At 47.4% G+C, this 27,044-nt stretch overlaps 8 protein-coding genes across 8 annotated transcripts; 4 read left to right on the top strand and 4 right to left on the bottom strand.

Moving 5' to 3' along the window:
• Positions 1–301: 301 nt before the first annotated feature.
• Positions 302–2,089, top strand: F4812DRAFT_436578 (uncharacterized protein). The gene is made up of 6 exons (XM_047934859.1): positions 302–419; positions 481–908; positions 974–1,102; positions 1,175–1,267; positions 1,340–1,747; positions 1,815–2,089. The coding sequence occupies exons 2-5, from the start codon at positions 846–848 to the stop codon at positions 1,667–1,669; spliced, it is 615 nt and encodes a 204-aa protein (XP_047788581.1). The 5' UTR covers positions 302–419; positions 481–845; the 3' UTR covers positions 1,670–1,747; positions 1,815–2,089.
• Positions 2,090–5,742: 3,653 nt separating this feature from the next.
• On the top strand, positions 5,743–7,673 carry F4812DRAFT_101598 (endothiapepsin). Its single transcript, XM_047929257.1, has 2 exons — positions 5,743–6,695; positions 6,780–7,673. The coding sequence occupies exons 1-2, from the start codon at positions 5,975–5,977 to the stop codon at positions 7,277–7,279; spliced, it is 1,221 nt and encodes a 406-aa protein (XP_047788580.1). The 5' UTR covers positions 5,743–5,974; the 3' UTR covers positions 7,280–7,673.
• F4812DRAFT_101616 (Metallo-dependent phosphatase) lies at positions 7,673–10,661 on the bottom strand. Its single transcript, XM_047929258.1, has 6 exons — positions 10,207–10,661; positions 9,988–10,043; positions 9,129–9,929; positions 8,822–9,043; positions 8,568–8,754; positions 7,673–8,476 (listed from the first exon to the last, which is right to left on the bottom strand). The coding sequence occupies exons 1-6, from the start codon at positions 10,475–10,477 to the stop codon at positions 8,067–8,069; spliced, it is 1,947 nt and encodes a 648-aa protein (XP_047788579.1). The 5' UTR covers positions 10,478–10,661; the 3' UTR covers positions 7,673–8,066.
• Positions 10,662–11,169: 508 nt separating this feature from the next.
• Positions 11,170–13,024, bottom strand: F4812DRAFT_101501 (UROD/MetE-like protein). Its single transcript, XM_047929256.1, has 5 exons — positions 12,554–13,024; positions 12,320–12,473; positions 12,126–12,222; positions 11,920–11,983; positions 11,170–11,862 (listed from the first exon to the last, which is right to left on the bottom strand). Exons 1-5 carry the CDS (start codon positions 12,882–12,884, stop codon positions 11,300–11,302), a joined length of 1,209 nt encoding a protein of 402 aa, XP_047788578.1. The 5' UTR covers positions 12,885–13,024; the 3' UTR covers positions 11,170–11,299.
• Positions 13,025–14,305: 1,281 nt separating this feature from the next.
• F4812DRAFT_436564 (uncharacterized protein) lies at positions 14,306–16,265 on the top strand. The gene has a single exon (XM_047934858.1). The coding sequence runs from the start codon at positions 14,542–14,544 to the stop codon at positions 15,940–15,942; it is 1,401 nt and encodes a 466-aa protein (XP_047788577.1). The 5' UTR covers positions 14,306–14,541; the 3' UTR covers positions 15,943–16,265.
• An 857-nt stretch (positions 16,266–17,122) lies between these two features.
• On the bottom strand, positions 17,123–20,726 carry F4812DRAFT_452112 (NADP-dependent oxidoreductase domain-containing protein; the record flags this gene model as incomplete). The annotated part of the gene is made up of 4 exons (XM_047936303.1): positions 17,123–18,543; positions 18,589–18,788; positions 19,608–20,287; positions 20,391–20,726. 4 exons carry the CDS (start codon positions 20,724–20,726, stop codon positions 17,123–17,125), a joined length of 2,637 nt encoding a protein of 878 aa, XP_047788576.1.
• A 663-nt stretch (positions 20,727–21,389) lies between these two features.
• On the bottom strand, positions 21,390–23,303 carry F4812DRAFT_101374 (ankyrin repeat-containing domain protein). The gene is made up of 2 exons (XM_047929255.1): positions 22,741–23,303; positions 21,390–22,680 (listed from the first exon to the last, which is right to left on the bottom strand). The coding sequence occupies exons 1-2, from the start codon at positions 23,190–23,192 to the stop codon at positions 21,435–21,437; spliced, it is 1,698 nt and encodes a 565-aa protein (XP_047788575.1). The 5' UTR covers positions 23,193–23,303; the 3' UTR covers positions 21,390–21,434.
• A 1,315-nt stretch (positions 23,304–24,618) lies between these two features.
• Positions 24,619–26,537, top strand: F4812DRAFT_452111 (apses-domain-containing protein; the record flags this gene model as incomplete). The annotated part of the gene is made up of 2 exons (XM_047936302.1): positions 24,619–24,934; positions 24,985–26,537. 2 exons carry the CDS (start codon positions 24,619–24,621, stop codon positions 26,535–26,537), a joined length of 1,869 nt encoding a protein of 622 aa, XP_047788574.1.
• Between the last annotated feature and the right edge of the window lie 507 nt (positions 26,538–27,044).

Raw genomic sequence — 27,044 nt, 5'->3', positions numbered from 1 at the left:
ATGATGGACTGAGCCTGCTGAGGGGTGGTCAAGGCAGCAAAGCAAGTCTCTGCCCACCCCCACCTTAATCAAGATATTTATGCGAGAAAGGCAACAGACACATCATGCAGAACTAAAAGAGACGAAGGAGGTTGATAGCAGTAAACCTACAACATCCAGGGAGGCCGTGGAAAAGAGGGCGACGCATGTTACATTAAGATAGCTCTGTGGTGGCATTACAACTCCTGGACAGGGACTGTGGGCTATTCTGGTCAGCTTGGCTGTAGTACAGCTCTCTAAGTAGGTGGCTAAAGTGAGCAAAGGTGAATGCAGCCGTTCAGATTCATCCCACCTAACATATATAATATATTCACAGGAGGCATCGGCGATTGTATGGCTGGTGAGTTATCGAGAAAAAAGAGGGGAGGGGAATTGTGCAGGTACAAATAGCGACGAACAACACAACGTAGAACAAACAGAGCACTGACCTTTGGCCAATAGTGATACCGATTCCACATCCAAGTATGGACACTATCATGTAAGGAGGTCACTTTCTAACACTCAATTGTGCCGCCGAGGTAAGTCGAAAAGATTAGGTGCACTTGGTTACGGCGCAGAAGGCAATGCAGGAAGGTTGTATATAGTGTTACCAACACCAACCTGAACACGGATAAATTAGGTACCTGTTATTCACAAATAGAAGATACGTTGAATGTTACATCTGATTGTAGAACTACCTATAATGGGCCCCCAAAGTTATTATATATATCCAATCTCTTCCCCTCTCTTGCACTACGCTTCATCATGTTCCCTGTCCTGCTCTTTCAACACCTCTACTGCCATTATACGATAAGAAGAGCTTCGCTATGAAACAATCCTTCTTGATCTATTTCAGCCTCGTGGCTACGGGTCTCTGTGCTGGTCCGACAGTAAGAAACCAGACTCCTTACCATTCCAGATCCGAAAAAAAAATTATGTTCCTAATATCTCTCAGGACAGAAGCCGGCATGATGAAACTGTTCATAAAGCAGGGAAGTTTAACGGCCTAGCAGTGGCGCCGTTACGTATACGAAGGGTAGTAGATTCAGATGCCGCGGAGAAGACCTTCAACGGTACAATTCAAGTAAGTAGAAATTAACCAAGTCGGCAAGGTACCGGCTTTTGCCTACGACATGTCTCTTACCAAGAAATCTAGGAAATCGATATACAAATTCGTCGTCTTAACCCTGACTTTTCTTGGGGACACTCCCAGCTAGCGACAAGACGCCAGCACAAGAAAAGGAGAACGGTAAGTTTAACTGCCTACGTGATATTCCGTCCTATCTGTCCAGTAGAACTTTGTCTAATATTGAAATCATAGGAGAAGGTATTGTGCCACGTGCAAAATCTGCCGCCAGCTTCGAGGGCTGCCGTAGAGAAAAATCGCGATTGGCTAAGCTCTCTCGCTACAGAGTTGTCTGTTGATGCTCAGCGCTGCACAAAGTTCTCCTGCATAGAGAACGCGGCAGTCTGGTTCTGTAATGACAACTTACAGTGGATCCAGCAGAATAGCATTACTATCGCAGACCACATTGATAGTATCCTGGCCAAATCGGACTGTGCGACTTCGGGGAATGATAACTTTATTCAAGGCCAAGCATTTGATGGAAGCAGCTACAATATCATTGTCAATGCCGACCATTGCCCTTGACTCAGCATTAACTATTTGATATGGTTTATTTTTGATACAACTGGTATCAGTACTTCGGCAGAGAATGAAGTTGAGTTGGTATGATAACCTTGGCTTCTGTTTTGTGTGTCACCTCCAAGTGACTAATTCCAATATTTCACGCTAGGTACGAGGGATGTGTCATGGCGGAATTGAAGTAAATTTATTCGTAGGCACTTAGATTATGCTGAGACGTGATAGTAGAGACATCCTATGGGTGTTCTTTTTACTCACTTGCTTGCTTTGAGATAAATATTCTCTCATTGATGCTAGTGAAGTGACTGTCCTAGCATGTAAATTCACTTTCAGCCCGGGCCATGACTTACGGTAGATATTGACCAGAACTTCTCTGGTGTTGGGTTATATTTCTGCGTAGTATAGTTCGGTAATCTAGTCCACAACCTAAATCTATTAAGTTGATATTAAATAACTAGTATTTGAACTGTCCTTTAGACCTTGAGATGTATCGATTGTCTTTATCCAACTGTCCTACTAGACATCTTAAAATGCCTTTAAAGCCATACAATTTTATAAGCTAGGCTTATTACGAAGTGTACAACATGGTGAATGACTGTGAGGGCTTCTATACTACTTTATCGTACAGCGATTCAGGCAATTCCCTATGGTATATTAGAACTATTTTAAGGAAACCAGTGATGATTTGTCAAGCAGGCTGTGATAATTGCTAACTACCTCCTATATTAGGTACTCCTAAGCAATTTTATTCATTTTCTTCTAGGTTAGGTACTTATATTTTAAGCCGGGTTACGACAGTTGGCCTCCCTGTTTATGCTTTATAGGACTTTTCTATTGCTGGGTGCACTTGCCTCTTCATTCGTCTCTTCATCATTAATTCGCTGCGATAATTATCAGGACTGGGTAAGGTAGCAGCTTGCTTCCATAAGTGATAAGTACTCATCTAAGATTAAAAGCTGTGACATGGGTTGCTCTTCGTTCATGGGCGCTATACACATTCGTGTCTATCTGCTGATATATTCCAATTTTCTGCTTTTGAGGCTAGGAGTCGCTGCTATTAACTTACCTTTTTAATATTTTACAGTGACTACTAGGCTATCTCAGTAAGGAAGGTACATAAACTGCGGACCAACCCGTGCGAGACGTGGGTTGTTTCATGGGATTGGCTGCGGTTCGAAAATTTTACGCATATAGAAGGTTCCTTTTAGGCATTCTGGGTGTTTATTAGGGAGCAAAGGGAAAGTAGGCAATTCATATCAATGTCCAGTCGTTTGGGTTGATCCTTAATGACATATACGTCCTTACCAGATCTTGTCAACTAGAGGCTCCCATAATAACCTGGTGACTCTGAGTTTACCGCAGTGTGGCCGCATAGAAGTATCTAAGGTAATGCACGAAGCCGCATCTCGGCGAAGGAACACGAGGCTCCAATATGCAGACGTTACGCATATCGGGCGCGCTACGACAGAAAAGTAAGCTATGAACCCGGAAATAAGGTTTAAATCGTGGCTTGTTTCGCATCGTTTGGGACTCGCTTGAATGTCTCGATCCGTAAAGATGTATCCGAATTGGGCAACTCTAATGAGCAAGTAGCGGCTCCGCCGCCAATTGCAATACCAGGTACGTTACGTTAGGTACTTGGAATCAAGGTAGGTATCTACCGACCCAGCAAGTATATTGAGACATCTGTGATCTGTACCTGGTTGTTAAGAGTACCTACCTAATGTACCTAGGTAGGTACCTGCTGGGCGGTTACGCCATTCTGGAATCAGGGTCTTTGCTTTAAGGGAGACTTGACTGACTTAGTTCGCATGTGCCGACCTGTGGTTCGTCAACAAGATCCCGCACTCATGAAACTAAATCACTAAGGACGTTGTGTAGGACGATGCTGACTGATGGAACAAGATCTAACTATGAGGTTTTACACGAGGCAGTCATACGCTTTTACTCGGCGAGCTTCCTTAATGGGGTAGGTCAATAATGTGGATGATATTGCGTCAATTGGATGTGAAAGCGTGCAATGTGTCCTTCAGCCGAATAGCATCGCTAAATCCTACGGCGCGATTGATTTCGTGCTTTCTTCACCGGCTTGCTTATTTACCTACCTCTCCAAGTTACCGAAACGATATATTGAAGGCCTTGTTGACCTGCCCACCTTATTGAGAAGTATTGCAGATCTATGGAGGTGAAGTCCGATTGTAGCAAATCTGAGTTCATGCTGAAGTGGCCAGGTGGATGGGGTGGACAAGGGGCTTCTACATACGAAATACCTAAGTTAATTGCACAAATTCAGCCAGATCCAATCAACGCACAATTCGGCGATTGTCCACCAGTTATAAAACAGGGGAATAACATAGTAATGCGGAGAAGAGACAAGGTGGTTGGACGAACTTGAGCTGTATAGTTTCTATCCGATGATTATAGGGGTTTGGTTAAGCATGTTCTCTACCCTATCACCAGCCCGAAATGCCACTCTCTCCTATCATCCCCTTTAGCCTTTCGGTCGCGAGAATGAACCTCTCACCCTCTAACCTCGTCACCTTTTAGAATTCTCATTACCAGGGTATTTTACGCTAATATTGTTAGTAATTATAATTACATAGTCCAGTAGATAAGCTAACAGGCCCACCTAGCAAGAGATCTGCACAAGCTAGACGGACTTAAAGTCCTTCGAAAATTTCAATACAGAAAATTATCACCAAGTAAAAGCGGACGGGTCATTTGCCGTGACGTGCTTATTCAACATAGTAATTACTAGTAGAGTGCCGACCAAAATAACACCCATACGTCATGCGTTCCTGGCGATAGCATCTAGCCAAGGTGGCCAAGATGGCCAAGATCCGGGGAAAGGCTTGTTTTCTTCAATCTTGGCTTGAGGTCTCACTCTGGTGAGCAGGAAGGTCGGCGGCGTCTTGGTCAAATGCCGTTGGTGATTCACCGGATAAGAAACAAAATGACGGCAGCGACCTGCCAAAAAGCGCCAAGTTCGTAGTTAACTTCGAAGCCAATGGTAGTCGCCCAAGCCAAGAGAACACCCCACCCTCCAAGCGGCACGGGAGGCCAACTAAGAAGACAAGAAAGCTTTGCCCCTGTCTGAAACACCCTTACAAGCCGGCACGTATAGGACAGGGAATGATGCGTTGTTACGCCGATCTTTAATGCTGCACGGCATGTCCAGCCGCGCTAGAACATGCGCAAATCAGCCAAGCCCGTCCGTCTGTGTGGCAGCTTGGCTCGCACTCTAATCTGCACACTATTGTGTTTGATTTGAGACCCAAAGATGCTTAAAGTCCACCCTGTTTTGTAAGACACTGAGGACAACGTGATCCATGCGCTCTATCCCCTTTCATCTCTTTATTAGTTGGTATCTGTTGAATCACATCCTCCCCCAGCCCGGCTTCCGAATGCGTCTCTCACATGCTTCCGAGATGTGGATTCCGAACACACCATGGCCGGGGATGACCGCAGCTAGGAAGGAAAGCCACAAGTTAACGATTCGCGCCACGTGAAGGCCGGGGCTTTGCTTGGGCTACTGGAAAAGGGACACCCAACGGGAATTGCATTAAACTACCTCTATGTAAACGGTGTAGAAACTGGAGAAACTGGAGAATGCACCAGAAAGGAGCAATAAGCCCGGCCACCGTTGGGCAAGGAATCGAACATATTAAAACAGCCGGCCAATCAAATCGAAACTCAGAACTTGTCTATCCCAAGTCCGCCGCTTCAGATCTACCTGCCAAGCAGTCCTGTCCCACAAGCCAGAAGCGTTGCCTGCTTCCCCCAGTGCCCCTCGCACAACCTTCGTCGATCACGATAGCTAAATGTCGACCTGAAAGACGTGATTGATTTCTTTCTATATTACTCCGTCCAGCTCCTTACCCATAACGGCAGCTGGAGTCCCAGAAAAAAATCCACTTGCATTGGATAGCTCTGGCTCTCGGCCAATACCTCCGTCTAACTGAGTTGGTTTCTTCGGTCGTAGATTAGGAGAGGGAGATCTGCGGTCCCCTTGACTAGTTCCTGGCCCATCTAATCTACCTACCCTTTCCGTTAGTTCACGATCGCAACCTACTTGGCTCTGATATTTTATAAATACCCTCTTGCTCAGCCCGTTTGTAATAATCTGTTTCCTCACCATCCACGAGCTACAAGGAGGTTTCCAGCTATAGCAACAGCTTCTCCCTTTCAAACGTATATCACGCCTTGGGCACTCATTCTTTCGCTGTTTCCGCTCATTTCTTTCTTTGGGTCATTCTTTATCAACTGTATATTCCGTCTCGGTTAGAACACCCCTCAAGAAATCCATTCAATATGGTTGGCTCAGCTAGTACTATCGCCCTCGCTGCAGCAGTCGCCAGCATTGCGACCGCTTCGCCGGCACGTCCGCCCAAGGTTGGGACTTTCTCTGTCCCTCAGGTCAAGAACCCTGGCTTCAAGCCTCATGGCCCGGCGCAGCTGGCTAAGGCATACCTGAAATATGGTGTCAAGCTCCCGGACGGCTTGTCTAGGATTATTGCCGACTTGAAGGTTTTCCGCCGCGATAGCGGAAGCGCTAAGGCTACCCCGGAGCAGTACGATATCCAGTACCTAACTCCCGTCTCGATCGGAACTCCTCCTCAACAACTTAACCTTGATTTCGATTCTGGCTCGTCGGATCTCTGGGTCTTCAGTACCGAGCAACCTAGCAACAGTATCAACGGCCAGACACCGTACAACCCCCAAGATAGTAGCACGGCTAAGAAACTCAGCGGTGCCAGCTGGGACATCTCATACGGTGACGGCAGCTCTTCGAGCGGTGACGTTTACACCGACGTCGTTACCGTCGGCGGCGTGACATTCAAGAACCAGGCTGTGGAGGCAGCTAAGAAGGTCTCCGACCAATTTACGAGCGACAGCAACAACGATGGCCTTTTAGGTCTCGCCTTCAGCAGCATTAACACAGTAACTCCCAAGCAGCAGAAGACGTTTTTCGACAATGTCGCACCCAGCCTCGACGTCGCTGCCTGGACTGCTGATCTCAAATACCACGAGGGTAAGTTAACCCCTACAATTTAAAAGGACCTCGACTATAAACTCTTATTCCAGAGCAAAGTGCTAACATTAGGTACGTAACTAGCCGGTACCTACGACTTCGGTGTTATCGACAAGTCCAAGTACACTGGTGAGATCACCTACACAAACGTCGACAACAGCCAAGGATTTTGGGCTTTCACCAGCTCCGGATACGGTGTCGGTAACACCAGCTTCAAGCAGAGCCCGTTCCAGGGTATCGCTGACACCGGCACTACCCTTGCGCTGCTCCCCGATTCTATTGTGAAGGCGTACTACCGCCAGGTGTCGGGTGCCAAGCTGGACCAGCAGCAGGGTGGCTACACATTCCCCTGCTCTGCTAGCCTACCCGACTTCGTCTTCGGTGTCGAGGATGCTAAATTCAACATTCCCGGCCAGTACATCAACTACGCCCCTGTCGATGATTCCACCTGCTTCGGTGGTATCCAGTCCGACGAGGGTATTGGCTTTTCTATCCTCGGTGATGTTGCTTTGAAGGCGGCCTTCGTCGTCTTCGACAGCTCCGAGGGCAGCCCGAGACTGGGTTTCGCCAAGAAGAACTTGTAAATCACGACAGTTTCCGCCCCAGTCGACTGGTTGCATAGTATATATTCGTCTAAAAGCGCACTCGAGCGTAGCACACGTTTTGGGATTGATGGTTTGACGATGAGGTTGGATTTGAAATGATTCTTCTACTTGTATATGATTGGCGCAACTTGAGTGCGTGGACATTCTTGTTGAGATGCGACGCTCTGTATATCATTTCCATATAATGAATTTAACCGGAGCATTTGATGATATCAAGAATGGGACATCTTTCCTACTTCCCAGTATGAGATAGCAATAACTCCGAGTTGGGGGGCTAGCAGGGGGCTTGCTGCGAATATATTAAAGATGAATATGTGAGATTACACTACGATACTTAGACCGAAGCACATTGTAAATAGAATGCTTCTGGAAGCACCATGGGTAACTAATGCGATACTGGCAGCCGCTGTCGCACTTGTATCACTCTACGAGTAGTGAAAGATGGCCATTTTATAACCGACTTCATCATACTCACACATGTTAATCCAAGATCACCCTTAATTCATCAAAATCAAAATTACGGACTACACTGTAGGTTAGTTGGAATCAGAAGTATCCAGAATCAAGTCGTCATCTCATATTCAATGATGATCCAGGGTCTTAAATTTTTGGTTTAATACTCAGACCATCACTTTCTATAAATCCGTATTTTACCCCCTTTTTTTTCGTTCGAATATCGTAACGTCATTACGGTCGTAGTCACCCAGCCATCGCAGTACCCGTCCTACTACTTAAAATCGAGAGGCCTGCCAACGTTTAACTCCCGCTATTCCTCCTGGCCCCCGACGCAAGTTATACGTCCCTCAAGACGCGGCGCAATCGCTCTAGTCCAATCGACTTCGAACTCGCCTTCTCTAAGCTCCTCGCCGACGCGACTTTCGACCTTGGCGATCCGCGCCCACTTGGCGAATACCCGGCGCATTATTTGCATCTCCTTGTCGATTGTTTCGATTTCCCCGACGTATTGTCTATCAGCGCTATCGCCTTCCGAGTCGGATTCAGTGTCCACCGGAAGTTGACACGTCTTACGCTCTCGAATCTTCTCTGGTGTCCAATTGTCCCAACCTGAGGCGCTTTTCTTCAATGTTGGACTGACTGGAGTCGCGGTTGCTGCTGGAGTGTGATGGGTGTGGCTTATGCTGACCTTCCTGGTGACGCGATCCCAATACCGACCGACTATAGCATGTGTTAGCTCATACAGTCTTTGAGATTTCTATGTTCAGAGGAGCAGAGATAACAAAGCTCGAAGTTGGTAGGGATATCTTACTGTTCTTTCCCCAATACTTCCACTGTCCCATCACACGGAGTGACATAAAATATTGACGGAGCATCATCGAGATCAATATCCCGTTCTCTTCGGAAACAATCTCCTCCGCTTCACCTCCTTCTTCCTCTATCAGGAGGCTATCATAGCCATCCTTCCCACGAGCCATGTAACCTCTCGTTACTAGTCGCTAGTAAAAATTTAATATCATAATGTAAATATGGCATAAAAAAGGAAAAAGAAAAAAAAAAACTTACGTATTTCCTAGCCATGTCAATTGGCTCGCCGCCGATGGTCGCCGATACTATGCGTGACCCGGCGGGTTTCCGGCCGTCAAATTTAAAAGTGATATTAGATACCTGCGGGAAGCGGCCCTCGAGAGCTGGGTATTGGGATAACCCGTTCTCCAGAGCGTCCCAGATAGCTTTTCCTGTGACGTTGATCACCACCACGGGATCCTCGAACGGGAAACAGTTCATCTATTACAGTACGTGTTAGCGGATGACCGGATATACGGTCGAAATGAAGCCAAGTGCTCAATTGATGGGCGTGGGAGTTTCTTACGATATCTTTCAGCAGTATCGGCCCTGGTGGATAGACTTGATCGCCACGGACAGTCCCTGACGCCATTATGGTACAATCACCAGAGTAATAATGGCGCATTATATCGCATACCCAATTGGCGATGTTGCTCTCCTTCAGTCTAACAGTCCGGAACCTAGCATCGAGAGGTGCAGCAGTGTAACCAACGGGCTTCTGAAGTGTCGCCTTGAGACTTGCAGTTAGCTTCTCAACCAACGCGACGGTCGGCTGATGCTCCGGGATGGCAGACGTGACATCTCGCCGTACGATATCGAAATCCCATCTACCTGAGTTATCGGCGCGCCGTCTAGCCTCAATATAGCTCATTTGCTTAAAATCGGTTCCTGAACGTAAAACGTGCGTTCCTTTTATAAAACTATGGTTATAATAGTGATCGTGACCTCCAAGAATAATGTCAATGAATCCATCAGTCTGCTCGGCGAGCTTGTTATCATTCGGCTCTCGCATGTGCGTTACCGCGATGACAATATCAGCCCCTTCAGCTCGTAGTTGCGGAACGAGCTCCTTCGCCGTTTCGGTGGCGGACTTGTAGATGAGGTTGGGAGGTAGACTGTTAATTGTAGCTAGCCATTCGCGTTCACCTAACCCAATCAACCCAATCTTGATACCATTAGACGAGGTGATCATATGAGTCTTCTTGCAGTTGCCAATAGGAACCGAATCCCCTAGCGCGGGGTCCAATACGTTTGCGATCAGCCATGGGAATCTGCACTTGGAGGAAAGGTGCTTAAATTGAGAGACTCCAAAGTCGAGATCGTGATTCTACTTGTCACGTAAGCAGCTGATGCTATGAGAGGAAAAATATTGACCTTTTACATACCCCTAATGCTGCAGCATTTGTCCCTATGTTGTTCAATAAAGGTACCATGTGATCACCTGCCGAATTTGATACGTCAGCATATGATCTTCAAAGTGCCTGGTGGTCGGAGCTAATAGGTGAAGGTCATTTCGATCCATTGGAAACATATGCATTAGTTTAGGTAGTTTTTATGGAGCAGAGAACATGATGAAATGTAGGTTCTAAAGCATAGGTACCTACCTTTCGTAACGGAACTCTCTAAACTCGGATTGAAGGCATCGCCCGAGAACAGCGTTACCAACTCTGGCTGTCCTTTGTACTTTTCGTCCTCTTCATAATGTTTTATGAGTGACATGAATCGGGCAGCGCCTCCTACCGGCTCGCTACTGGATTGGTCGACATGATAGACGTCGTTATAATGGAGAATTCGCAGATCCGGAGGTCCATCGTGATCTCCGGAGCTGAAAGTAATGGATTCATTGGGAGGCACTTCTGTCTTCTTGTCTGGCATGGCGACGAATGGCGTGGGGAAAGGATTTGATGATGTTTCAGTAGGAGCGAAGACGAAAAGAATTGGTGATAGACAGTAAGTAATATCGAATAAGGAGGCGGTAAGCTGATAATTCCATTCGATGATGTTTAGTGGGCATTAAAGCGCATTCGATGCACGATTCGTTGGCCCTTCAACTTCGGCAAGGTAAACCCCTGTTGCCCTTAAAGTCACCGGCTCAGCCCCGTTTGCCAAGAACGGGGACTAACATCACGTCTGACGAATGTGAGGTTTCCGTGTTGATAATGAATGCCACCAGCCCACAACTTCTAGTCCCACGCGTTTTCTACCTACCACTAGACTCACCAGATTTACATCAGCACGCTGTGAAGTATCTCTTTCTTTCCCTCTTTCTTATACGCAAACTCCCGAGTTCGCGAGAACTATATGGCAAGCATAAAATGTCACACGTGGGCCCCCTTCGAAATACAAAACTGCCAGATCATCATATTCCAGTGCAGCGACCATCCTTTGTGATACGTTTCATATATGCACATAATCGCGCCTATCAGGAATCAAGTTAAATTTGGGCGGTATGCATGTGTGCTAACTCGATCATGAGAAGCTTTTTGCCGTACTTTGGTAACATTTATTCTACCTTTCGCCTGCTCGCTATCAAGGTTCTTTTTTCGCTTCAAATCTGCATGTTGAATACATAATTTCGACTCTGTTTAAGCATCATATACACGTATAATAGAGCAGCGTTTCCCCCTCCATAACGTCGAACCTTCTGCATTACCTGCCTAGGTAGGTAGGTACCTAAGGTATTCGTACAATTTATATCTATGGCTCTCCCGGCCATATGGTGTCGGCAAGCTTTCTGACTAACTTCAATTTGGCAATCATGTCGTCTCGCGTCACGGCGTTGCCAAGATGGTGACTAGCAAACCCGCACTGGGGACTAACACCAATTCTCCTGAGTGCTTCCTCACGCGTTTGCCCGGCGCCGCTCGCGATGATATCAGCAGCCTGGAATACCCTATTACGCATATCCTCAATGTCTTCGAGTTCCGGAAACTTGCTAGTAATGACTCCTAGAATGACATTTTTATGCGGTGGCAATTCTTTCAAAGGCTCGAAATTGCCTGCTCGTTCAGTATCGTATTCTAAGAAATAGGTATCGGCATCTATGTTGTTGAAGAGCTTCGTGGCAATTCGGTCATACCCTCCCTCCGAGAAGTGTTTACTGTAGGCAAAGTTGCCTCTACAGAGGTGGATGCCCAAATGCATATCCGCCGGACGCGACGAGACGCAGTCATTGTATAGCTTGATATACGAATCAAGAAGAGCGTCAGAATCCTCGCCATCTGCCTTGAATCCAGCCAGCATTTTATCGTCGCAGAAGTCTGCTTCCATCAACATTTGCGCACTTGTGTCATAAACATGGTGAATCTCTCACTTACAAGCCAAATTCGGGTCGTCAATAGTCACATTTCGGCAGCCATTGTCATATAAAAGTTGCAACTCCTAGGGGTGTTCAACGTGTGTTCAACGTCAGTATCAACTCAAAACACGCAACGAAGTTGTTCATACGCATTGAATGGGGTACCAAGGCCAATATTGTCCGATAAGAACATATCGCGCCTGATAATTTACGGAGTTAGCTTACAGTTTGATAGGCTTTGGCGATGTCAGCAAAGTACTCTTCGTCATTTGCGTACACTTCCTTCGGATACGCTTTGCCCTTTTTATATCTCAGATGATACCTGCAATATTTCAAGAATTAGTCCTAAATGTATACTTGTATCGAGTTGAGTAAAACAAGGAGATGGCGCTAGGGACTGTTAGACAGGTGAAGCTTACCATTCGGGGGCGGCGAGAGTTATCTTCAAGTCCTTCACTTTTTCTGGAGGAACTAATTTCTTGAGATAGTTCCAGTCAGAGAGATATGCGCTACCAACGTGTTTGATCTTGCCAACGCAAACGATCGTTTCGCCGGGTTTGTGGCCCTTCTCGGCTAAGCGACGAAAGATGTCAGCCCGTTTATCAAATGGTAAAAGCGAGCACCGTCTCCGAACCACAGGAAAAATGACTTACTAAATGCGGCGGTGTCAGGAACGTATAGGCGGAATATATCCCACTCGGGGTTCATGACCTCCTCGAATCCCTCAAGGTTAGGGAAGAATGTCCCCCAGAATTGATGGCGCCGATATTCGCCATCATTGATAGCATGAAACCCGAGGTCTAGCTGCAGCTTGACAATCTCGTTGATAGCTTTGTCCTCGATGGCGTGCAACTCCTCGTCCCTAGCAACATCTATAGCCTTCACATCGGCAAGCTTCAGTCGTTTCTCGGTCAGCTCTTGCGGGCGGAGAAGTGAGCCCAAGTGCTCTGCGCGGAACGGCGGTCGTTGTTTATTGGCCGGCATATCGGTCAAGAATTAAAGTCGAATGGGTTCAATGTGGTGGTTTAACGGCGGGTGGGAAGCGAGATTGACCTCCTTTTCTACCTGCTAGCCACGTCGAAGGAGCTACGAAGACACCAGGAACAACAAGGGTCGAGGAGAAAGCTAGGAAATAGCCTAGGAAATAACCTAGACGTCATCCTATTTATCTATTCTGCCTTCCCCATCGCCAATTTCAAGCGGGGATACTCAAACCCTACCTATATAAGTAGGCACTACGCCTAGGGTACTACGTACCTAGGTACATGCCTAGGTAGGTTGGTAATTAGTGTGATTGCGGAGTGAATAGGGGGAAAGGGGGAGGGGGATATCACATCTTGGTCTCCTAGGAATATCTCGTCCACGGAAGGGGGGCGGTAACAGGTATCTGAGGGGGTAAAATACCGAGGGACCAAGCCAAGAGTTCAATCATGGCAAATGTACGTCTTCACGACAGACATTACGGTTTGATTTACTATATCCGGGTTAGTGGGAGTGATGAGGTTCGGCTCCCAAAGAAGAACCACGGCAAGTTCAAAGTGCTACTAGTTAGTCCATCAGCATTTTCTGATTCGATTTTTGTATTGCCGTCCTTGAAAACCCATAATTTCGCCGATTTCCCCACGATTTACTATTTAACAGTCGTATAAACCCTGCACTCCCCCACCTTTGTCAATGCTGACTTTGCCGTACGTGCGCATAGTATGCTACGCCGGTGGGTGAATATCGAGGCTTCTCAGCTATAACACACAGCATGTTTTAGATAAATGATACAACGTGAATAGACCGTGTGATCATGGGCCGGCCGGCCATATGATATCTATTATACATACCAGGTAGACACTTAAGTACTCTACTGATCTCATTTACAGGTAGGTATTGGGGTTAAAAAGCGAGATATAGGTATCTATTTCGGCCCCGACGATACCAAATCAACCGAGACAAAATAGTCAGGAATATGCAGTTAGTAGTTGTGTAGTCTCTGTTATGACCTTCCTCGAAAACTACGTGCTCTGGGATGCAGTTGGTTTACCTTGTATGCGAGCACTCGGACGTTTTCAAGGATTGTTACCAACGTTTTTTTTTTTTATAGCAATAGGTATTTGCAGATATATACCTCTAATATTTTGCGCCATAGTGGGCGGAATAACAAAGAGAAAACCTGTGGCAGATCTAATGTTATCTTAACGTATGGATACCTCTTACCTACATGTAATTATTTTAGGTAGTTACTGCTTTGCTCATACGGGTATAGCGAATAATTCCAGTAAGCAAAAATACTATACGGAATGGGTAAAGATTGTATGAGGAATTTTGCAATTATACGTAATAATTACTTTCCCCCTACCAACTCGACTTGGACCGAACCTCCGCTAACAGCGATTCTATCGGTACCTAAGTTACCTTAGACATCGTCAAATGAATTATTCAGCCTAGTAGCAACTTGAGCTTTATCATCTACGTCTTGTTTAGTTTACATGTTTGGCTGTTTACATGAAGTGTTTTCCCATAGAGACAAACCAGCTGTGAATATCAACCTAAAAGAAAAGAAAAAAAATTAATAATAAAGAAAGGAAGAAAGGCGAGAATTATTATCGCGTTTGAATTCGCAGCTTGGAATTTTAATTTTCTCTTATTCAAGATGGATCGGATACCACCCGAGATACTCCTACATGTTTTCGAGTTCCTCGATAATCCGGCTCCGTCTCAAGTACGACTTCGCGACCAGCCGAGCGACGATATGCTGGATGCTGAGTCGTTATATTCACAACCCCTCAAGACTTCATCCTTCGTTTGTAAAGCTTGGCGGTCTCTTGTACTCCCTAGCCTATTTCGTCATATCTTATGGAGGCCTAAGATATCCTCGCTCAGCGCTTTCACATTAAATCCGATACCACTTCTGCGCTTCCTGGAAGACAATCAGCTTGACCACAGTGTCACCACTTTCACTATGATCGTCGACTTCGTAGACAAGGATGCCGGTGCCAAGCAAATTACTCCTGAGATACGCTCCGTCGATCTAGAATGGTTATGGGACCAGCTGTTTTCCGTCATCGATCCTCTGAGGTTCACCATGATTGCTCCTCCCACTACTCTAGCTTCGTTCTTATCTCGGATGCTCTTCTTAGATGACGCCTGGTCGTTTAGCATCCCATATCACATCCTCTCGCTCGCCCGAGCCACTAGAGACTCCCGCGGAAAATCAAGTACGCATACGGAATCACATATTCCAGACTCGCCCCTGCGACATCATTCTTCTGCGACAGCAACCCCGGGGGCTTCGGCACGTCCCTCGGCTACCTCCTGCTCGGCACGCTATAGAAGGCCACCGCCGTGCCCTCTTTTCACCGTTCGTCCCTGGACCTCGCTGCTCCTGAACGAAGGTTCGTCTACTAAAGTTTACAGAACGTATGAGTTCTTTCTGCGACGGCCACCATCCATGCTTGGCGCCCTCCTCGGATGCGAAGAATACCCTAACGACAGTCCACTTATACCACCTACTATTTTTGACTTTAATTATATAGCAATTTTCCCCCTATCTTCTCACTTTGAAATTCTGCTCCAGAACCTACCCAGACTTGACCGTCTCTTTGTGCAGTTGACCCCCAGGCCTGAAAACCGGATCTTAGAGGAGGAAGATGGGATGAAACATATCGACCCAGCCGACCCCGCGGTGTGTCCACGAAATTGGGCGTTGCTACGGGTTTTTGAGAGCGGCGACTCGGCAGATCATGAAGTTTGGGATATGGCTGTGGAATCTATCGAGCGCAGCGGGGCTCGAGGGTGGAAGGTAGAACGCCCTGTGGTTCTTGTCAAAGAGGACGAACAGGGGAACAATCCTGACTTAGACCGGGAGATTGACGGCCATATTGGACTACCAACCTCCTCTGCGAAGCCAACTTTGTCAGTGTATTTTTTTTTTTTTTTTCATTTCTCAAGACTTCACCCACAAGCACATTCATCATTACTCGCCATGAACCACTCAGAGATGGCAAGATTGCCAATGTGTAGAGCGCGGTTGTTTCGGACAACTTTGGTGTAAATCTCCCTATATGCGCTCCGATAGCAAGACGATGTTCAACGAAACCAGAGCGGTTAAACTTTTAAACACCGATAGGTATGCGTATAGTCTGCTGATAAAACACAAGTCAGGGATCGCTAAGGCGATTTGCCTTTAATGGTGTCGCTTGTGTGCCGTTCTCAAGCTTACGGTTGTATACGCACGACGATCAGCCGCCATCCATCTACGGAGGAGATCAATGATCGTCTTTTCCCCGGGGCTCGAAATCGGATAACAAATAGCAAATACCTCACTTCACGCATAGAAATATTTCATGGCTACTTTTTTTTTTTTTTTTTTTTTTTTTTTTTGGTTTTTGAGTATTTGAGCATGGTCCCTTCCTCTTACAACACGGATACGGGCTAGAACGATACAGGATCATGAGGAGATATGAGGTGATGGGAATTATTATTATACTTGTATAAATCCGAAGACGGATTTTGTTAAAAGTCCCGGGTTAAAAGGCCATATAGGATGACTGTTGTCGTATTTCAAATAGAGTATTTATCATAACAATTAAGCCAACAAGTATCGTGGTCTTTATAAGCCCATTTTCTATGTATCCTATACAGTATTCACGTTACCGGACCAGTGTACCGGCTCCGATGCAAAGTGTGAAATATGTACATTAACCGTGCGCACAGGGCTCGTACAAAAAGTATCTAGGCAAGGTAAGTAGGCGACATTCTACGACCTCTGTAAGCGGTCATGACAATTCATCCTGATTCCTTACCTAGCCTAAAACACGAACCGAACCTGATTAGCCCCGGAACGCCGAAACAGCATACACACCTATGTAGCGCGTAAAGGGCACATATAATATACATTTTCCGTCTTCTAGAATGGCCAAGATGCTCTAAGTGACCTCCAGATCCCCATAGATCGAATGGAAAAGATGGAAACCCCTAGCGTTTGACGTCGCCCTACTCTAGTACTCCCCTCCTCCGAGATGAAACCGACGAAGTCCATCCGCAAAGGGACATATCGACCCCTATCGTTCGATAGATATAACCATAATACAGTATGACAAAACCGAGAAAGAGGAACCTGCGCCAGAAGAAGAGAAGTATAAAAACGCGAAGCGAAATAATCAATCAGAATAAAAATGAGCCTGGGCATAAAGGTAAATCATGGTCGTATATGTAAACTGGAAATTCTTACCCTAGTCCAGCCGACCAGCGTCTTTATCGCTGTCCTCGCTGCTCCAGTCGACCGGCCCGGCAACATCCACGGCAGCTTTGCGCTCCGCATCTTCGGTCATCTCGCGCCAGGTACTCCAGCTCAGCATCAGAAACGCCGCCACAATCATACATCCGCCGCTTATGGCTGAGGGGCTCATGCCTTCTCCAGTGATGACCCAATCAGCCAGAGCCACGATGAAAATGGTCAGTAGCGCTGCCACGCTGCTCAGAACGGGGCTCGTCAGAGAGATCAACACTAGGAAACTGCCCGCAAACGTCGCATTCATGATCACGGATATGAAGAGATAGAAAGCCGCTGCGCCAGTAGGCAACTCGAAGGTTTCCCAACCGAGGATGTGCAAAATCGGCAAAGGAATCCATAGTACGAAGAGGGTGAAGGCCCCAATACAGCTTCCGAACGCGTTGGCGAAGATCATGCCGCGCGATGCCGACGTACCCTCGGGCGGACATGCGTAACGCTTATATAACACCTCGTAAAGCCCGTACAACACGCTTCCCACACCGATGATCATATTACCGAGAAACCGCGTGCTAGCCGCAGTTTCCACCTCCTCATCAGCTCCCGCACCGGAATCTTTAGAATCGCCATACGCGACAACCAAGACACCAAAAATTGCGATCAGCACCGCAATAGACTTGTCGAGGCGCAACTTCTCCTTAAGCAAGGGCACGCTGAAAGCATAGGCGAAAAAGGCCGAGCAGTTATAGATAGCAGTTAGGTCGCTGGGGCTGGTCATGCTGACAGCGACGTACCAACTCAGGCCAGCGACTGTCAAGGAAGTGGTGACGAAGGCGGTGGTGCGGAGGATGTAAGGAATGGGACTGCGCTGAACGACATGCCGCGGGATATCAAGCTCTTGATGGGCGACCATATGCGCCGTCGAGCGCAACAAGTACACATGGCGCCGCCAGAAAGTCGGCCAGGGCATGTTCCACTTCTGAAGCCGCAATATGAGTAGCTGCGCTGGCCACAACAACGTCCACGACCCGTGCGTAAGATATAACATGCAGTAAGCCTTGTTCCAACCAAGTCCGTGCTGCACGTACCGTCCCAGCTCCGTCTGCACACAAAAGGATATCAGCGATACGACCAGGAAGATGGCCGCATATGTGTACTTCTTGCGCGCGGCCATCCGCGCCTGGGTATCCGGAGACCGAGATCTCATCGTCGAGCGGCGACTGAACGTCGGTCGGTCAGAGGCTGGTGTCGTAACGGCAGGTATCGGAAGAGGGGACGTCGGTCGCGAGCTATTATACCGTGTCCTCCCGCGGTCATCGTCATCTGATTTCTTGAGGAGCGGTGTGACGGACCGACCGTCAGACGGACGAAGAAATCCTGGTCGTTTAGCGCTGTCGTGCATGGTACCGTCGTCGTCGTCGTCTTCAGAGTACTCCGAGTAATCTATGTCGAACCTATGAGGGCTACGAAGATATGTGATATCCGAGGCTTCGTCGTCTTCCTGGACAAAGGATAACCGCTTGCCGAAGACCGGAGTTCTACCTCCCACGGTGTCGGTGCCGCTTCCGATGTAATCTTCGATGCTGGATCCGACGGAACTAGCAGACAGTAACGGGGACGGTTCAGCTTTTGAGTATTGGGAAGTCGGTTTCAAGCGAGCTGGAATGCTTGACAAACGAATGTTGTTCGGTTTCGAAGACATTAATAAAAGAAAAAAAAGAAAAGGAATAATAGTAAAATAAGGGAAAAAAAGGAACGGAAGGATGATTAGGTGAGAATTAAAGGTTTACCTCTTGCGGTACGGTACCAGGAAGTTTTACCCAATGAACAGAAAAGAAAGAAATGCAATAAAGTTATGTCAAGATTCCAATTCGTCGAAATCAAAAATATCCCGTTCAGTTGTATGCATAAACAAATGTTAGTTGCTGTTGGTACAACCAGAAAACCATCAAGTGACACCCAAACGAGCGGGATTTCGTTGTAACATACCTGTAATTTGGCACGCCGAGGAACAGTAAGGGGGGCAGGCCCGGCAGGGGGGTCAGAGTTGGGCGGCAGGGCAGTTGGGGGGCTAGGGGGCTAGGGGGTGGTACAATGCGCTAACACATTAGCACATGTCCATCCCCTGTTGCAATTCTCCGTTGCGGTACCAGGTAGGTATACCTAGGTACTCTTGGCTTTTATTGGCATTGGCGCGGGTGCTGGAGGTACTTTAGGTGCCGTCATCCGGGTCATCGGGTCATCGAGTCGTACCCAGGTTAGGTACCCCCTACCTCCTACCTAACCTGTGCGGTAACGCTGCCTTATCAAATTTCGGAATGCCGTTCTAAGCTACGCGTGCCCAGGTGCTTCTTCAACGTTACGTCTATTAGAATTATAAGGTATCTAGTTATATATCTGGTAAGAATCAATTTGACATGCTCCCGTTTTATATTTTATGCGCTTATTTCGAATTGGCTCCGAATAGCGCTTCCCGCGTATCGTACGTGTACACGAGATCCTTATGCCAATAATTTGGTGCATCCGCCTTTGCAATCTTCCATGCTTCATCTAACGCCGACACGACGTCCTCTGGAAGCGGGCCCTTCTCCAAGTTATCCAAGTTGCTAACGAGCTGGTCGTGAGAACTGATCCCAATCAATATACCATCGTTGCCCCCCTTGATCTTAAGCTGGCTGTGGTGTACTACCCAACGCAGCGCCACCTCTATCATGGTTAATCCGGGGTGTTTCTCAACAGCCTTCTCTACCGTCTGCAGGGCTTTAAATGTACTCTCCTTGAAGTATCTGTTGCGATAGTTGGCGCCCGTGCTACTCTTTGTGCTGAACCGGCTGAAATCGGCCGGGTCGATATCCGCACTCTTGATTTTACCGCTGAAGAGGCCGCCAGCAATCGGGTTGTATACCACGATATCCAACCCGTACCGCCGACAAGTTGGGATCAGCTCCGGCTCAATGCCCCGCGTGATAGCGTTATACATGCCCTGATAAATAGTCGGTCGCACCCAGTTGTTGTACTTGCAAGTCAGAACCACTTCGGCCACCTCGGCAGCCGTAAAGTTAGAAACACCGAATCGTACGAACTTCCCCGCCTTGTGTAGCTTATCGACCGCTTCGAGTGTCTCAGCAAAGGGCGTCGTGCGGTCGGCGGCGTGGAGGTAGATGATCTATAAGTCACCGCGGAAAATTCGTGTTAGCTCAAGGAAGTAGACGTGCGAGAAGGTAAGGAGATTAGAATAGAGAGAGTACAATTAGTGAATATACACTTACATCTACACTATCAGTCCCCAGCTCCTTGAGACTCGTCTCCAAGCTCTCGACTACCTTAGCAGCCTGATTGGCACCGGCTTCAGCAGGATACTTGAACTTGGTGGCCAACGTTAGTCCGCGCTCCTTCCACCTAGTTTGGCGGGTAAAGGCTTCCTGCTCGCCATCAATGTAGACTCGGGCGGTATCAACTTCATTGTAGCCACGCGATTGGAATGTATCAAGCACTCTGTTGAACTCGTTAATGTCGGTAATACGAGCGCCAGCTTTCTCGTCGGGTCCAAAGGTCATTAAACCCAGGATAATGCGGTCCCGCGGCGCGGAGGCGATCAGAGGCATAGTGAAAGTATTGTTCTGTTGTTGCTTTAGGTAAACAGTTCAGATCGATCGTAGGGTATATCAAACTTTAACTATAACAGACCACGGGAAGAAAATATCTCGTTCAATGAGTGCTTTTATAGTGTTCTTGTAAGGTCCCTAAGGGTCTTGTATACCTAGGTAGGTAGTTCTAGACGTAGGAGTTATCGATTCGGAGTAAGGAGATAAAGAGCGGGGAAAACCATGATGAAATGGATAAAAGGCACCTACCTACCTAAAGCTACCTAGGTAGAAAGGATAGCTTGATTTATTTACTACCTTACCTACTAGAGGGTCCGTCAAAGCGCTTGGACCCTCTAGTAGCATGTTGACGTGCTCTCGAGCGGGGTAGATAGGTATGTTTAATTTATGGGAGCACTTAAGAGGTATTACTTTTGTTACGCCCCACTTTGCCCGAACTTATTCGGGACGGTACCTATCTGGCGTGAGCAACCCCCCCCCCCACCTCCCCGGCGACGGCACCAGTGGAAATAGTACGTATTTTCAGAAAAGCTCTCGAAGTGGGGAAAATAACCTCCCCCTAAAGATACATCCAATGAAACATTTCTTCTTCAACAATGCATCCAATAAAAACCCTTAAAGTATTACGCATAACCGAATTTCCTAATCCAATCGAATTAGGTCGATACAATATCCCGATGAAAACGAACAAGTTCGGGCAAATTAAGGCTACTTAGCAGCTCCTTTACTCATTAGAAAATGTACCAACTCATTCTTCCCTCCATCCATCGCCCACCTCAGCGGCGTGCGGCCTTCATCGTCTAATGCGTTGATGGGAGATCCCGCCCCTAGAAGAGCTTCGGAAATAGCCACATCTCTCCCCATAGCGGCAACGTGAATCGATAGGGCACCGTAGTAGCCCGGAGACGGCAAATCAACGTCGGCATCATACGATAAAAGAAGTTTAACAAGCCGCAGGTTTGACTTGGATGTTGCTCGACAGAGGGGAGTTTCACCTTTGGAGATGAGGTTCACATCTGCGCCGGCGTCTAGCAAAGCCTTGGATATTTCCTCAGATCCTTGCGAGATAGCGTAGTGTAGGGCCGTGTACCCGTTTTTATCTTTCTTGTCAACAATAGCACCGCGATCACATAGAAACTCCGTAAACGCCAAATTCCCTTGCGTGACTGCACAAAGTAAGGGTGTCCACCCATTATTATCCGCTATTTCGGAGTCGGCTCCGTAGTCCAAGAGCTCCCGACCGCGGTCGAAACATTCAAATGACACCGCTTCGTGTAAAGGAGTACGTCCCCTCTTACTCCTAAGGCTTTGATCTGCGCCGTGGGCCAGCAAAATCCGAACGGTATCAACGTTTCCCATTTCATCCGAAGCGACCTTCATCGCCGCGTAATGAAGAGCCGTGTTCTTGTGCCCGTCTTTGGCGTCTGGGCAAGCTCCGAATTCTAACATCAAGGATATTAAAGTGTCGGGCATTTCGTTCATAGTGGCCCGTATGAGGGGAGTTCGACCGTTTTCGTCCCGCACTTTGAGACTCGCACCTGCAATAAGTAAGGCCATCACAATCGAAGTGGAAGTTCTTACGGCCGTCTTATTTTCCGAAGCGAGCGCCACTTCGATTCGACCTAGAGCTCGGTGAATTGGTGCAATTCCTGATTCTTCAAGAGGGGTGTCTGGGTTGGTTTTCGCTAAGAGGCATCTATGTACGGCATTATAATCCCACCCAGTGATTGCGTGGTGGAGCATGCGGGTGAGGCTATGGTCATTTTCGCGGGGACGTAGACTTTTGGACCGATATTTGCTTAAGAGGGACCGTACATCTGGTTGTTTTGAGGTCTCACGCAATTCGATAGCTACCAAAGGTTGGAGCCTCGAAGACTCGACTATTTTCGTAAACGAGGGATGGGTTAGAAAAGTTTGGTCTATCAGTTGAATAGTTGCCCCTGACAAAATTCCTCTAAATTATGCATTAGTAAAGTATTCTGCGACAGCTTAACTAAAACACTAGCTATATTACCTCTGGAGACAATCGATTATAAGATACAGGGAGGATCGGCTTCTCCGCAGACAGAATCCAGCATCTATGAAGAAGTCCTGTGTGGCTGGAACTGCTTTTGAAGATGCAAGAGGATCTCCCCAGCTGTGATAGCGACGTAAACGTGTAGTCTCGTGATCAACGTCGACGAGTATTTCTGATATGGCATGAAGGATAACCTCGAAACAGGGTCCGAGACTCTCAACTTGTCTATTATGATCCTCATATACCACGTATGGGTCCGTAGGCCCTCCGGGGGTCAGGAGACCTCCCAGATTTCCCATCACAGTCTTCATAGTTAAACATTCTGCAGCCACGGGTAGCAAGCTAGCCTTGGCCAATGGGACCAGCTTACTCAGGCTGACAAGGAGGTCTGCAATAGTCCCACAAGCATGTTCAACGCTTTCAGCAAGGGCCTGAACCGAAACAGACATCGTCGTTCTCGGTTGGTAAAGCTACCTTAGGTAGGTAATGTCTTTGCTTCTGAGTCTAGAGGGTCAACATGGAAGGGTGAGGACTAGGGGAACGGGATAGACGATACGCCGTAGTTAATAGGTAAGGTATCTAGGTAGGTTAGGTAGGTAGGTAGGTAGGTAGTTATCCAGTTTCGATAATACGTCCAATATCATATCGGAATTCCAAAATATGTCATAACAATCAATAGAAACGACAGGTTAGGTATCTAAGTAAGCCAGTGGCCGACCTAGAATAGAGGACTGGAGGATGGTACATTTCAAAATTGAAGTGATGGGCACTATTCAAATCTCTAACAATGTGCTTTATACGAAACAATGACCAGTGATTGTCAACTGAAGGGAGAATGATTGACATTCGATACCAATATACCGGTAATAACTGGCGAATGAAATTTGACATGTTGAAGACTGAAAAAAGCAAAGCAAAATATTTGCTTGAAGGAATAGAATTGGTAGAGAGGGCGAGGTATGTAAGCTATTTGACCAAGCCAATCAAGAGCGTCAGCACCGTCTGATAAAGGAAAATGTTGTTAGTTTGTGAAGATGTTTTGTTTTCTTTTTCTTTTTCTTTTTCGACGCTCAAGTCGGGTTAGGTACCAGGTACCTATCTCTTTATGTGGATACCGGTAAGGTTCTGATGGAAGAGGGGGGTAGGTACCTAGGTATCTTAGGTACATTCTTATATAAACATATCAGGTGATCTTCCACTCAATTTACGCGTGTAAGAGTAGTGTACATCCGTACCGCGTCGTTTCCCCCCCATGCTCTTTTCCTGAATTTCGCGTCTCCGCGTTCAAAGTCGCAGCAACTTTCACAAAATCATCACCCACCGTCAACCTACCCCGGCCGCCAATCACCTTCGAAGATCCAACTATTCAACGACCTCATGATTGTGCAGCCTCGTTCCCCTCAAATTTTCCTCATTAACATAGTTAACATAGTGTTAACATAGTGTGATTTGTGTTGTCGTCTTCTTAATTCGTTTGTGCACCGGTGATTTTATATTGATTTTATATCTTATCCTCGTCCCCGTATCGTCATCGCATCACGCAGCCTCTTCTATCTCTGTCGCTACATATAACTTTGCTCATATCCTACCTTCGGGCCCAATTGGGTTCAAGTAACAGATATGGTGAAAGACGCTGCTAGCGCTGGCGCGAGCGCTGGCGTAAGCGTTACTGCTGGCATTTACAGTGCTACATATAGTGGTGTAAGTAACTTTTTCTTGGATCCCATCACTAACCAACTCTATAAGAAGCCCCCTTCCATAAGGAGATCCGGCTCTCGGCTTTTGGCGATGAAGCATCCTACTGATACTGACAAATTATGGCGACAGGTTCCTGTATACGAATTTCAGTTCGGTGGTGATAATAAGGAGCATGTAATGCGCCGGCGACAAGATGACTGGGTTAATGCAACGCATATTCTCAAAGCTGCAGGGTTTGACAAGCCCGCCCGTACGAGAATCCTCGAGCGCGAGGTGCAGAAAGACGTCCATGAGAAGATCCAGGGTGGATATGGGAAATACCAGGGCACGTGGATTCCTTTAGAAGCAGGAGAACAACTTGCGCACCGAAACAACATCTTCGAGCGTCTTCGACCTATCTTCGAGTTCGTCCCCGGAAACCAGAGCCCACCCCCGGCACCTCGACATGCGAGCAAGCCCAAGGCTCCTAGAAAGCCGGCAGTACCGAAATGGGGTATGGTACTTCAACTGCTTTATCATCGGACAACTACTAATCTGTTATAGGTGCTCCGCCGCCCCAAGAACTTGAGACCGCAAGCCAGCAGTTAAATGAAGATGATACACCAGATAACGTTACTGTCGCTTCCGTTTCGTATATGGCAGAGGATGATCGCCACGACCTGTCACATTATTCGACCGGGCACCGCAAGAGAAAACGGGAGGAGAATATACAAGATCTTACAGAACAGCAACATTCGGTCTATGGCGATGAGCTATTAGACTACTTCCTCCTATCTCGCAACGAGGCCCCCAACTTTCGTCCCGAGCCCCCTCCCAATTTCCAGCCTGACTGGCCGATCGACACGGAGAAGCATACTGCCCTTCACTGGGCCAGCGCCATGGGCGACGTAGACGTCATCAAGCAACTAAAGAGATTTGGAGCTACCTTAGGAGTTCAAAACTGTAAGGGAGAGACCCCATTCATGCGATCCGTCAATTTCACCAATTGCTACGAGAAGCAAACCTTTCCTCAGGTTATGAAGGAACTATGGGATACCATCGACGCACGCGACGATTCGGGTTGTACAGTAATTCATCACGCAGCTATTATGAAGAGTGGCCGGATAACGAGCACTTCTTGTTGCCGTTACTATCTCGATAATATTCTAAACAAGCTCCAAGAAACGCATGACCCCAACTTCGTCCAGCACCTCATCGACGCCCAAGACAATGGCGGTAATACCGCTCTTCACTTGGCGGCAAAGACCAACGCTCGTAAGTGCATACGAGCCCTTCTTGGCCGAGGCGCCTCCACGGACATTCCCAACGCAGAGGGAGTACGCGCGGAAGATTTGATCAAGGAATTAAATGCTGCGAAGAATCCAAAGGAGCGAGTACCTCAACGGTCCTCCTCTCCGTTTGCCCCTGAGTCTCAGCGACACGTATCCTTCCGTGATGCTCTCACGGAATCCGTTTCTAAACTAGCTGTCACGTATAATTCGGAAGCGGCAAATACAGTCCAGAATAAGATAACACCACTCGTCTTGCAGAAGTTCCAGGATCTCGCACATAGCTATGATGAGGAATGGAAAGAAAAGAATGAGGCCGAGGTGGAGGCTCGCCGTATTCTTGCCAACACCCAAAATGAGCTTGCCGTCGTAAGAGCGCAAATTGCCGAACTAGACTGCCAGTTGGAATCTCCCGAGGCAGCATCAAAGGTTGTTGGTGACGCTACTATCTTACAGCAGCAAGTTGTATCATTACTAGCAAGCCAGAGCCAATACTATGTGCACGCTTCTGTCGAGCAAGCCGTGTCGATGATGAATGGTGACACTGGTGACAATTCGTACGAAGAGCGAATAAAGCTTGCGCAAGAGTTGAAGGAGCTCGCCGCGGAGCAGCGTCGCGCGGAGAAAGAGTACGTTGATGCGTTAGGTGTGTCCGGAACCGGCGACAAAATTGACAAGTATCGACGGCTACTCAAGGAATGCCTAGATCAGGAGGCTGCAGAGAATTTGGATTCCAACTTGGACGACCTCATCGACATGATGGAGGAGGAGCGAAGTGAGGGGGCTCCGGCTATACCCGGGCAAGGAGAGCCTATGATGATCTGTTAGTCTTGCTGTATGATGTGACGGTTGCATTCATTCCCGCGTTATCTCATGTCATAGTTGATACCAAGCCCGAGTTCATGACCTGACTCGGCTCGCGGTTAAATTGGTGGCGTTTACTGGTGGATAGGTAGGAAAGATACAATATTCCACACGTTTCACCCGGTTTTGCGAACGTGGTTTTATTTTTGGGAATTCCACTAATTGAAGTTCACTGTTGTACCCGAATCTACGTTTCGACTATTCACATGGCCTGTGTCATCCTCTTACGGCCGCGCCACCTTACACGTTGATGTTTGTCTGGAGCTGAAATGGCCAGAATGGGTAAGCCGGCGGTGGATTATGGTCTGCAAAAGAAAAATGATCTTATGTGTTATTCAGCTGGTTATTCTTGACCGTCCCATCGATTGCTATACCCTCAACAAACTAAAACGAACAAGGGAGATCATTAATCTTCCACCTCCTGATACTTAGCTGTCGAATATCAAATAGTGCTTCCGAACACACAGAAGT

Source organism: Daldinia caldariorum, assembly GCF_022478825.1.
Source record: "Daldinia caldariorum strain CBS 122874 unplaced genomic scaffold F4812scaffold_13, whole genome shotgun sequence".
NCBI classification, from domain to species: domain Eukaryota; kingdom Fungi; phylum Ascomycota; class Sordariomycetes; order Xylariales; family Hypoxylaceae; genus Daldinia; species Daldinia caldariorum.
The sequence above is the reverse complement of the archived record's forward strand: the minus strand, read 5'-3'. Positions and strand labels throughout refer to the sequence as shown.

Excerpts from the sequence above, each read along its gene's own strand:
- F4812DRAFT_436578 (XM_047934859.1), top strand. The coding sequence starts at position 846 with ATGAAACAATCCTTCTTGATCTATTTCAGCCTCGTGGCTACGGGTCTC. Across the intron at positions 909-973 it reads GTCTCTGTGCTGGTCCGACA|GACAGAAGCCGGCATGATGA; the intron begins GTAAGAAACCAG and ends AATATCTCTCAG. Across the intron at positions 1,103-1,174 it reads CCTTCAACGGTACAATTCAA|GAAATCGATATACAAATTCG; the intron begins GTAAGTAGAAAT and ends CAAGAAATCTAG.
- F4812DRAFT_101598 (XM_047929257.1), top strand. The coding sequence starts at position 5,975 with ATGGTTGGCTCAGCTAGTACTATCGCCCTCGCTGCAGCAGTCGCCAGC. Across the intron at positions 6,696-6,779 it reads TGATCTCAAATACCACGAGG|CCGGTACCTACGACTTCGGT; the intron begins GTAAGTTAACCC and ends GTACGTAACTAG.
- F4812DRAFT_101616 (XM_047929258.1), bottom strand. The coding sequence starts at position 10,477 with ATGCCAGACAAGAAGACAGAAGTGCCTCCCAATGAATCCATTACTTTC. Across the intron at positions 8,755-8,821 it reads TTGACATGGCTAGGAAATAC|CGACTAGTAACGAGAGGTTA; the intron begins GTAAGTTTTTTT and ends AATTTTTACTAG. Across the intron at positions 8,477-8,567 it reads GAAGTATTGGGGAAAGAACA|TCGGTCGGTATTGGGATCGC; the intron begins GTAAGATATCCC and ends CACATGCTATAG.
- F4812DRAFT_101501 (XM_047929256.1), bottom strand. The coding sequence starts at position 12,884 with ATGCCGGCCAATAAACAACGACCGCCGTTCCGCGCAGAGCACTTGGGC. Across the intron at positions 12,223-12,319 it reads ACTCTCGCCGCCCCCGAATG|GTATCATCTGAGATATAAAA; the intron begins GTAAGCTTCACC and ends GAAATATTGCAG. Across the intron at positions 11,863-11,919 it reads TGACGACCCGAATTTGGCTT|ACTTCTGCGACGATAAAATG; the intron begins GTAAGTGAGAGA and ends TGATGGAAGCAG.
- F4812DRAFT_436564 (XM_047934858.1), top strand. The coding sequence starts at position 14,542 with ATGGATCGGATACCACCCGAGATACTCCTACATGTTTTCGAGTTCCTC.
- F4812DRAFT_101374 (XM_047929255.1), bottom strand. The coding sequence starts at position 23,192 with ATGTCTGTTTCGGTTCAGGCCCTTGCTGAAAGCGTTGAACATGCTTGT. Across the intron at positions 22,681-22,740 it reads ATAATCGATTGTCTCCAGAG|AGGAATTTTGTCAGGGGCAA; the intron begins GTAATATAGCTA and ends TGCATAATTTAG.